This window comes from Aythya marila, assembly GCF_965140915.1.
Source record: "Aythya marila genome assembly, chromosome: 12".
In the NCBI taxonomy this organism is placed as follows: domain Eukaryota; kingdom Metazoa; phylum Chordata; class Aves; order Anseriformes; family Anatidae; genus Aythya; species Aythya marila.
The window spans coordinates 7,687,918-7,699,239 of record NC_139053.1 but is presented as its reverse complement, the minus strand read 5'-3'; the positions used below and the strand labels follow the sequence as shown (position 1 = coordinate 7,699,239).

Genomic DNA, 11,322 nt, shown 5'->3' with positions numbered 1-11,322 from the left:
CAGTAAGGACACTACTATCTTACTTCCACTGTATATTCTACAGGATATAAAATCCATGATCAAGCCAAAGGAGCAAAGGTATCTGCTCACCCATGCTCAACACAAAGACAGTCAAAACAAAAATGCAAAAGTTGTTTCAGAGACCTATTTCTCAGGGGAAATTGTTCTGTCCTTGTAATTGGGTGTAATAAGACATGGAGTATGTATGAAATCCCAGTGTCACTTCCTGAATATGTAATAATTGGTGGTGGAGTTGAATGAAATAAAGTAAACATAATGAAGATGAAAGATGAAGAAATTATTGAATGATAGGTCTCCTATCATGTTTACTTTGGATGCACATAATTGCATTTATCAGTTTATTATATAGAATTCATTGATGAAATGTTTTTAAAACTTAAGTGCTTCAACATCTGGTTAAGCTTTGCCTAAGTTTTGCATTTATATTTTACTTCTATTTATACTATGGTGAGAAAAAGGTGTGTATTAGCATATCTTTTTGTGGAATACGTTTAATTAAATTATAATGAAGAAACAAATGTCAGAGCAGCTAAATCAAATGGGAATGAAACATTATAGGGACACACCCTCGTTTATCAGGGTTTTTAAGTCAACTGAGTTCTTGTGGTATAATCTGAATAAAAAGCCAAAGCTATACGCCTTACTAATCTCTGCCAAGATACTTTCGTAAGGCTGGTATCAGTCAATAAAGCTTCAGAAAGTGTAACTTGCATGAAGTCATTGTTAGTTGTGTAATTAGGTCAGTTTTTCATTAAGCAATTTGGACTTTCAGGATACAGTCTTTTGTATTCTGTTGGTGATCAATTCTTTCATCACTGCGATCTTGCAGAATTGATAAGCAACTCTCAGTATGTGAGAGTAGTATATAGCATGCAGGTGTTTTGATGTAGGTAGTAACATTTACATTTCATACGTTGTCTAAATATATATATATATTTTTTTTTTTTTTGCATGCAAGGTAATTAGAGTTGGATATACAAAGTTCCAGGTGGCTTTGGCTGTCCCACTTTGAAACATCAGTGATTTAATTTTTCAGTGAACTTCTGAGAACTTTCTAGACCTACAGTGTGATTGTATTTACATGAGGCATATGGTGGGTTGAACACCAATTCATTGAAGGACTGACTATGAAAAATTTCTTTCAAAAAGTTAGAGGGCTACTGGATTTCCTGTCTTGCTTTTCCTATGGCTGGAACTCTTTGAGCTGATCCATGAAAAATAAAGCATAAAATACCCCCATGCTTAATGTTTAATGGAGACATCAGGTCATTCTTATTTTCTGTTAAGAGGAGCTAACAACTTGATCTTTTTGCAACAGGATATAGTTTGTCCTGTTGAAATCAAACACATGAAGTCATTAAATATTTTATTCCTTATAAAGATAATAGTATGATTCTGTTGCGTTGTATTTACATGGTAGTGAATGAAAGCAACTTTTTTGGCTTTTTTTTTTTTTTTTGGCTTTTAGTCATTACAGTGAATTGAATTATCAGTGTATGTACTTACTCTTTTCACTAAAGTGTGGTGGTGGTGGTAGCAAGGAAGGCAGTAGTGTATTTCTTGGCATTATAGCTGAAGTAACAAATGACTCATTATTCTAAATTTAATCATTATAAAGCAGGGTTTTTTTTACTGTTAGTTACGTTGTCACATTGACAGACTTGTAAACTGCTATATACTTTCAATGGACAAAGAGAGAATGGATTACCAGTGTGTTGTAATCTAAGACCAACCATCAGTTTGCTTAAGAACTGCCACAGAAATAATATATCCTGTTGAATTTCCATTTGCATATTGTACCCGAGACTATCAAAAATGTTACCAATTGCAATGAGAATTTATTTGGCAGATTTTAGGGGTAATAAACCTCCACAGAAAGTGAATTTTCAGTCACAGGTAAGGTAGATTGAAAGGTTCAGGAAGTACTTGCATATTCATCTCATTAGGTAACAGAAATCATATCACATGGCTTGTCTAGTTTACCACAGCTTAAAGATCCTGTCTCAACTAGTTTCAGTGAATTATTTGAAAGCTTAGCAGAGAGATCAGATTGGCTACTAGGAAAAAGTTTCCTAGGAAAATGTTTCTCATCAGCAACGTAGTGCAGCATTGGAGCAGGTTATCTGTGGAGGTTTGGAATTGCTGTCCTTGGAGGTCTTAAAGTCTCACCAAGACAAATCATTGGCAGGCTCAGTCTGGTGTTGGCAGTAGTCCATCTCTGACTATGGTGTTGGACAAGAGGACTTAGAGAGCTGCCCAGCAGCTAGCATTTCAACAATTCTAATTCAAAAAAGCTGTTTAGAGATTTATTTAAAGAAGAGCATGATATCCAAAAATCTAAATTCACTGCATATTTCATAGAGTCATAGAATCATAGAATATCCTGAGTTGGAAGGGACCCTTAAGGATCATCAAGTCCAACTCTTGACACCGCACAGGTCTACCCAAAAGTTCAGACCATGTGACTAAGTGCACAGTCCAATCTCTTCTTAAATTCAGACAGGCTCAGTGCAGTGACCACTTCCCTGGGGAGCCTGTTCCAGTGTGCAACCACCCTCTCTGTGAAGAACCCCCTCCTGATGTCAAGCCTAAATTTCCCCTGCCTCAGCTTAACCCCATTCCCGCGGGTCCTGTCACTGGTGTTAATGGAGAAAAGGTCTCCTGCCTCTCGACACCCCCTTACGAGGAAGTTGTAGACTGTGATGAGGTCTCCCCTCAGCCTCCTCTTCTCCAGGCTGAACAGGCCCAGTGACCTCAGCCGTTCTTCGTACGTCTTCCCCTCCAGGCCTTTCACCATCTTCGTAGCCCTCCTCTGGACACTTTCCAACAGTTTCATGTCCTTTTTATACTGTGGTGCCCAGAACTGCACACAGTACTCGAGGTGAGGCCGCACCAGCGCAGAGTAGAGCGGGACAATCACCTCCCTTGACCTACTAGCGATGCCGTGCTTGATGCACCCCAGGACACGGTTGGCCCTCCTGGCTGCCAGGGCACACTGCTGGCTCATATTCAACTTGCTGTCTACCACGACCCCCAGATCCCTCTATTCTAGGCTGCTCTCCAGCGTCTCATCGCCCAGTCTGTACGTGCAGCCAGGGTTTCCCCGTCCCAGGTGCAGGACCTGGCACTTGCTCTTATTGAACTTCATGCGGTTGGTGATCGCCCAGCTCTCCAACCTATCCAGATCCCTCTGCAAGGCCTTTCCACCCTCATTCGAGTCCACAACTCCTCCAAGTTTGGTGTCTTCGGCAAACTTGCTCAAAATACCTTCTATTCCTACATCCAGATTGTTTATAAAAATATTGAAAAGTACCGGCCCTAAAATGGAGCCTTGAGGGACCCCACTGGTGACCACCCACCAGCCTGACGCAGCCCCATTTACCATAACCCTTTGGGCCCTGCCCGTTAGCCAATTGCTCACCCATCGTATGATGTTTTTATTATATTTGCTTAAATTGCTAACCTTAGTGTAAATCTAGAATATTAATGAAGGACACTAATGTGCATACACATTTGATCTGTCCATAAATTTCATAGAAAAATAAAGTCTTTTATCTTCAGAAGCCTGATACCTATTTTTTGGAGAACTTCTACTAAACAACATGCATCTATTCACTGGGATTCAGGGGGAGGAGCTGAGCATGTATAAAACTTTTGTAGGATTAAGACACCAGATTGATTGTCATCCCATAAAGGAGAGAAGCTATGTAACGTAACAGTGAAAGCAACTTCATTTTTATTTATTTAGCCTAGTCACTGTTTTTATGTTTTAGTTTACCTTTGAGTCAGTAGAATTGGAATTCCAGCTGGTGCAGGATTCTGGGTGAACGATTTCCATAGGGCTTGGTGGGGCTAGTATCTGCAGGGCAACAATCCGTCGGAAACCACCTTTCTGAAGCAATTTTGCATATTGCCAAGCTTTTGTGAATATCCCAATGTAAATTATTTTGAGGCCTCTACACTGCATTATAATCATGACAAGACCTACCTGGCAGACCAAAAAATCAGATCTCTGAAAACATCTGGACAGCAATCAAAGAACACTGCTAAGCAGTTGTTCCCATGCCCTTTCCCACTCATTTGCTGTTAAAGAAAAGATGCCAAAAAATTCTTTACATATGCATTTATGTTTCAGTAGTTACAGTAAGCTCCTCCTTCAGAAGACATTGTCACAGTTGCTTATAGTTCAAAAACCGAATGGGTATGAAACCTAAGTGTCTTTTCACATTTACTTATAGATCACATGTTATTTTCTGTGCCAATTCATTTTGGAGAGGCAGAGGCATAGAGAAAAAAAAATGCTTCTATCCGTATTGTGCAGGTAAACAACAAGGCTCCATACTTACTTAATTTAGCATCTCTGTTTCTCAGAAGCAGACCAGTTTTGGCTAGAAGAGACTGCTGGAGGTCATTTTGTCCTTTCCACACACCAGCATGGCCAATTTTGAAGTTAGACCCAACTTCAAAGTTAGTTCACATTGCTCAGGGTGTTTCAAACTGTTTTACAAGATCATTGTCTTCCTTCTAACTGATGATTAAAGTACCAATAAGGAAGACTTTTTGGTATTCTACAAGTTTGGAACAGCAAATAATCTTTTAGTTTCTCTGAAAGATAATCAAAGTTTTGCTGTAGCTCTGAATGTGGTAAGGACATCGCTCTGGATCTTGTGTCCCCATTTTTCACACTCCTTTTATTGGCTATTACAAAAGGACTTCTGTGATCAGGACATTCAGTCAATGGTGTTTTTAATAATGCTGTAGTAAAAGGGAGTTTTGTTTTTGTTTTATCTTAGTGTGTCTTGATTTAGTGGTCTGTGGAGTATGTATAGGAAAAATTAAATTGGCACCACAGATTTATCCATTTCAAGCACAATGCATTTAATGAGCTTCTTCAGCATTCTCATGTGATCTAACTATAAGACAATTTTATTTTCCAGTTTTGTTTGATTAAAAAAAGAAGTGAACAAGATAATCACAATACTAAACTCAGATAACAATGTTCATCTTTAGAACTTCTATTCTCCATCCAGTTAAATTTGCAAGACATTATTCTTGTATGGAGCCTACAAACAAACAAGAACCTCTGTAAACATGACTGCCAGGATTAAAGCTAAAGGTGAGCAATAAAGTCTTTATTTCAGCAAGATCTTGGTTACAAATTAACTTTGCTAATGCTCAGTGTACATGGGCTTATCCCACACAGTGTTTCAGGAAGTGGATCCTGGTGCTGTTCTCTGGAGACATGCGATGTCATTCCTTCGCATTTTTTAAATCCATAACATTGCAGGGACTGGTGTAATTAAGGATTGCATACAGAGAGATGAAAGTTTGTGGGTAGAAGGGGAATAGGAAGACAATTACAAAACCTGAAAATGTATCAAGGGTCTTTGGCATTGACATGAGTAGGATTTCATTAACTTGGCATGTTGTTATAAGTAAATTGTAATGCTCGACTCTTTCATATTAGATCCTGAAAGACAGGTGCAGGGGGATTGGCATCTTTGTGACAGCTCACAAAGGCCTGTGAGCATATCTGTCAGGCTGGACAAGAATATATCAAGTGTATGGTCCCTTATACAAATCTGATAATTATAATCAGAATTTTATATGTAATAGGTACATATTAGGGCTATGAAATGGCACCCTCATGAAGGTAGCTATATTGTAGCAACAGTGCCAGAAAATAAACTACTGAAAACATTTTGAATATGTAAATACATGTATGTTACAGAATAAAGTTGTCATCTGAAGTGTTTGGGAATTTGCCCTTTCTATAACGATGATGTATCTTCAGGACTACGTTTCAGGCAGCTGCACACGTGAGCAGCAGAGATGACAGCTGAAAGGCATTTAACAGCTATCTTGTAATGTTCAGTGAGCTACACCTCTGTACTGTGACTTCTCTGCAGTCCCTGCCAGGTAAATACTTGCAATTTGTGAACTCTTAAGAACTCTAGCATCTTCCTATGAGATGGTATCCTTGAACTGTAGGTTACTTTCATTGAAATAAATAGAAATAGTTTTGGTGATGCTGTTAGCATGTGAATTGGTGTTTGCTGAACTAAGTCCTTAGTAACTGCTGTTTCATAAGACTTTAAAAAGAGCATAAAAAAATAACCAATTAAAAAAAATTAGCATGTTAAAAGAATAAAGAAAATGGGATGTTAATATTTTAACCCTTCAGATATTCACAGTTAAATGTCCACCTCTGCAGTTTCCCCACGGTAGGCATCAGCAGTTAAAAAGCAGCACCCTTTTTCGGTCAGTGAAAATTATATTTCAACTCAGCACTGTTATTGAATTGCAAGTTTAAGATCTAATAAAATAAATATACATATGATCGATCTAATTTGCAATATTTGCCCTTTAAAAATCATGAGTAACTTATTAATTGTGGTAACAGGAATAAATAGTAAGGTGGTCAAAGCATTTTTTTTTAGCTTTTTTATTGTTACTTCTGCTTGAAAATAGATTTGAATTTGACAGCGTCTCTAAAAATGTCTGGAGCCACGATGTTATAGATTTCCCTACTGCTGCCATCCAGCAGAAACGCTTAGAGGAGGCTTTTTGTGAACCAGACAGTGTTTTGCCAGTGCAGTCTCACCTGTGAGACAGAAAAGGGAGGAGGTACAGAGAAAAACTGCTCATCTGCACGGTAGTTAATGCCGGGGCGATAGTTCTTTACCGAGTACAGGACAGAAAATGCAGGGCTTCACATGCCTACTTTGGAAAACGTCCTAGATCCACTCTTTCTCAAAACCGAAAGTTATTTCACAAGTCATTTCACCTTTGAAACCTCGTGGAGAACAGGGCCTAAACCTGCCAGCTATCCCGCAGGTTACACCGCCCTCCTCTTACAGGTGAGCTCTGGCACCGCCGGCTCGGGCCGTGCACGGCGACCTCGGCAGATGCCATTAATTCGGAGCAGGTGAAGGCTTTCGTTTTGCGCCTTTCAGACCCAAGGCTCTGTTTTCCTAACCGCACGTGCACACTCTTCAGATTTAAAAAGCAAAAAAAAAAAAAAAAGAAGCCCCCAAACCCAAAAAGTCGGTGCGAGCAGGGGGCCGGTTCAAGCCCCCAGCGCCCCCGCCGAACCGAAAGCAGGTAGAGGGACACTTCCTGCGGGGTGGAGAAAGGGAGAGAAAGGGAGTTTGCCTCTCATCTCCCTCAAAAACCAATCAGGCCGGATCAGCCAGGCGTTGAGGCGCCCTCCGTCCCTCCTACACCTTTCCCAGAGACCCAATGGCCTTGTCCCTCCGGGAGATTGACTAGAGTCACATGAGCTGCACCAAGGGCAGGTAACTCAGGAGAGGAGAAGGGGAAGGGGAGGAAAAAAAAAAAAAAAAAAGAAAAAAAAAAAAAGGCCAAGCTCAGGCTGGGCTTCTGCCATGATGTCAGAGGGAAAGAACCCCACAGCTTGCTAATTTTACCTCCCAATCAGCCCCGGGAAGAAGGAGATCACCGGGAACAGGTAGAGATGCAAGTTTTCTCCATTTTAGTTATTTTTTTCATTTTTGTCTCAGAAACCCTACCTCCTAAGTAGCTCTTTCTTCTCCTTTTAATATTGTGACTCCTCGTTCTCTCCTTTCCCCTTTGATCACTTGGAGGTAGGGGGTGAACCTTTGCGGGATTTTTTTGTTGTTCCTTATTTTTTTTTTTGTCTGTTTGTGTGTCTGTTTTTCTTTTTTTTTCCTCTTTTTTTTTGACCTCTGCTTTTGATTGTAGTTGTTTCCCCCCTGTGGTCATGACGGCTTCGCGCAGTGACTCTTTGGTGGTGTTGTTTGGGGCAACAGCTGGTGCATATGGGGCTAAACTGGGTTCGGATGAGAGGGAACTAATTCTCTTGGTGTGGCAAGTTGTGGATCTCCCCGGCAAGAAGGTATGGCTTCGACACCCGGTCCGAGGGCGCGTTCCCCGGGCGCAGCCTTTTTGTTTCTTTAAGTTATTTCCCTTCTGTTTGAAGGGCAGAAGCAACTTTGAAAGAAAGCCAGGCCTCTTCCCACCCCCTTCACCTCCTCGGCCCCCTTGGACCATCGGTGGCCCTAAACCTGAGGGCTCCTCGGGGCTCCTGGAGGTGCCCGGGGCAGGCTGGGGCTGGGTGCCCCTCCTCAGCCGCCTCACGGCACACGCTGGGCGCTCTTACTCTTCTTTTATACAGAAAAATAGCCCCCTGTTTGGATAACTTTTCAGAGAATCTTAAGTTCCTCTAATTTTGAGGCTGATCTGAAAAAAAGTTGTTTTGTTTTTTTTTTTTTGACCTCCCTCCCAAAGCCCTCTCGTGAATAATAATCCCTCAGAAATGAAGGGCTGTAACAAAACAAATGTGGCTATCAATTTCGTGAACAGATTCGGGAAAGCGCCTTAACTTTTGGTGGTTTTCCTTTTTCAACGAAAAATTCCCCCGAAACTCAACTCCAAGCCCAAACGGCGAGGCCTGAAGCCGCTCCTGTGGCCCTCAGCAGAGAGCACGGCTCTTCTGCGGCTCTCCCGGGTGGGAGGGAAGGAAACCTAGGCCAAGGGTCTCCATTTCTGAAACCTTTACCAAAAAATGCCTTTTTCTTGTTCATCACGATAGTCATTGAGGCAGTGATACTGCACCTTTCTGATTTTTTCTGCATTGTAAACGCGTTGTTAAACAGAGCTTGTTTTCGATCGCTCCTCACTTCTGTCCATCGTTTCTTCAATGTTTTTAGGTAGGGACACTGCACAAATCCCTGGTGAAAGCAGACAATTTGGAGTTAAGTGATCAATGTCGTGAAGTGAGTGGTTTAACACCAGAGGGACTGGGCAAAGCAGAGCCTCTGGACCGGGTTCTTCAACAGGTGAGGCATTGCTCTTTGCAACAGGGGCAATGTAGGGGGATCTGGGGGCAAGACTCAACTGTCCTATAAAAGAAATACACTTTCATTTTGTCTTTCACTGTGAAATCACTAGCAAGTTTTTGTGTTTAAAACTGACCAAAAAGAGACCTGAAGCATTTGAACTGTGAGCCCTGTAATACTGAAAGTTATGTATAGCACCAGAGTATGTGAGCTTGTGCTATGGCTCTTGAAAGTTTTGGCTTCTGATTATGTTGCTAGGCCTCCCTTTATTCCAAGTTTCTCTTACTCCAGACTTAAATATACATATACATAAATAGGGTGATAAACATGATAAATGCAGTACTGATCAAACTTTCAAAATATAGGTGTCATGTTTTAATCCACGGGTTCTCTGCTATGATGTGTTTTAAAATATTAACCTTTGCTTGGTTGTTTTTCTTGAAATTAGTTGAATTCTTCAAAACTATGCTTACGTAAAACATCAGCTGTGTTTGTCATATATCATTCTTCCAAATGAGCTTAATTAGTTTAGTAGATTCAGTGGATAATGAAGTGATTGATTGTTTCTACAACTTTTGTATTATACTATTTGACTAATTTAGTATTGCACTAACAATAAATCTGTAAATTTATATGATTTTTGCACTTCAAGATGTCATAAATTACTTTAAAACTTCTAATGCAAGTACTGTGTATGTACTCAGTTCATGAAATTTTGCTTTATTTCTCTTTTATGCATGCAAAATGTGCTTGAGTGGAAAAATACAATAGTGCGTTTTTGTGGAACATATAAAACTGGCTTTCCACACCTTGTCTGAATCACTTGTAGGTGTGTTTCAGCAAGAAACTTGCTTAGGCAGTAGAACAGGTTCATGTTGCTGTAACTTCTGGTGACACAGAGATAACTTGGCAGACTAGGTCCTAACCCTCTTTGATATTGAATGGTTAACATTTTACTCTGGAGTGGGTACGTTTAAAAACAGAAATACGTAACTCGTGTTTTAAAATCTCTCAACATCAGCTGTGGATGGCATTTATTCTACTTGCACAAGTTTTGCTAGACTCTAAGACCAGAGGCTTTTTTTTTTTTTTTTTTAATGCTTCAGAATAACCCCTGAGAAAATGTGCAGCTGCAGGTTTGATCTTGTCCCAGATCTTGCACTAAAGACATCTGGAACAGCTTAGCCTAGTACACTCTGTTTACCTTTATAACAGACACACTTTAATTACACTCAATACTTTATGAGAGATTGTATCTTATTGCTGTAAATTGCGCTGTAGGTGGGTCTGATTTAGCAAATAAAAGGAAATACTACCTTTGTGTGTAGGTGTGGTAGAGACTCTTGAAAAACAACAATTTTACCCTTTTTGTTTGGCATATCTATGCAACCAAATAATGATTTTGCTGTTAATTGTTGGATGCCAGTTGTGATGTGGCCAATTCTGTCATAGATGTGCTGGAACACCCTTTACCTAAGCTTGTCTCCCTGTGCCTCCATACTTCCTGATTCCATGGGAGTTGGGGAGAATTAATTCATCCTCTTACTTGCAATGTCAGCAAAAGGTAGAATTCTGTATTCTTTTACAGTAGACTCTTTTTCTGCATTTTTAAAGATAAATCCATTAAATGATTTAAGTGCATTGTATATTTTAAGGATGTCAGGTACTTATTGATACATACAGATTTTTTTTTTTCCTCAGTAAAGTATTTTGATTAGCAAAAGTACTGGTGGGTGAAGTAGTTATTTGAAAAGGAAGTAGACGTGTACCTTGATTTGAGATAATGTTGTAGAGTATGTGAAATTAGCTTTCCCCACCCTGCTTGGATTGTGGTAGAGAATCTGATGATGCAGCTGAAAATTGCTCACTTTAGCACTCATCTTAATCTTATAAATGAAAGTTTCAGTACCTGCTTCTGGCTTTTGCCTTGGGTTCTCAGTCTCTACATGTAGAGGGAAGTGAAAATCCCCAACCATAAAGCCGTCGTAAGTTTTACCTGTGCTTCAGAGGTCTCTTCCAACCTCAACTGTTCTTTGATTTTGATTTGGCAATTCATAACTGATACATGGTAGATCAGCAGCTGTGGGCCTGGAGTTTTCCCACTGACAGCAGAAAACCTCCTGTTACTTTTAAGTTCAATTTCTAGGAATGATAGTCTACCAAAAACCTATAGTCTGGATAAATCTTCACTATGCTTGTAACAAAACACTTCAAATAATGTTGCATCATTTCAATTGTACTTCATATTCTCACAGCATTGCACCTCAGACGACTCATTGCTTGGGTTTGTCTCAAGTATTCTAAAGTATTCTGTTTTCCCCGATGTATTTTTGCTGTGTGATTTTATGAAGACAGGTTCTGAAATACAGTGTCCCCTAAATAATCAAGCTTATTTTGTTAGTGTATGTTTGTAGTGTATGTTTGGTACATTTTTCTACAAGGTTTTTCATACTGTATTTGTCTAGGCTAACAAGCATCT

General features: G+C 40.0%; 1 protein-coding gene across 4 annotated transcripts in view; it reads left to right on the top strand.

Moving 5' to 3' along the window:
* Window positions 1–7,334: 7,334 nt before the first annotated feature.
* Window positions 7,335–11,322, top strand: part of ESRP2 (epithelial splicing regulatory protein 2) — a 45,763-nt gene continuing 41,775 nt past the window's right edge. For 2 of the 4 annotated variants that reach the window (XM_082770052.1, XM_082770055.1), the window contains exons 1-3: window positions 7,339–7,492; window positions 7,747–7,900; window positions 8,715–8,843. In XM_082770052.1, the coding sequence (XP_082626178.1) occupies window positions 7,766–7,900; window positions 8,715–8,843 (264 nt within the window). In that variant the 5' untranslated portion in view covers window positions 7,339–7,492; window positions 7,747–7,765. Of the gene's footprint in view, window positions 7,493–7,746; window positions 7,901–8,714; window positions 8,844–11,322 lie in introns of all 4 variants that reach the window. The other 2 variants (XM_082770053.1, XM_082770054.1) reach the window with 2 other exon arrangements.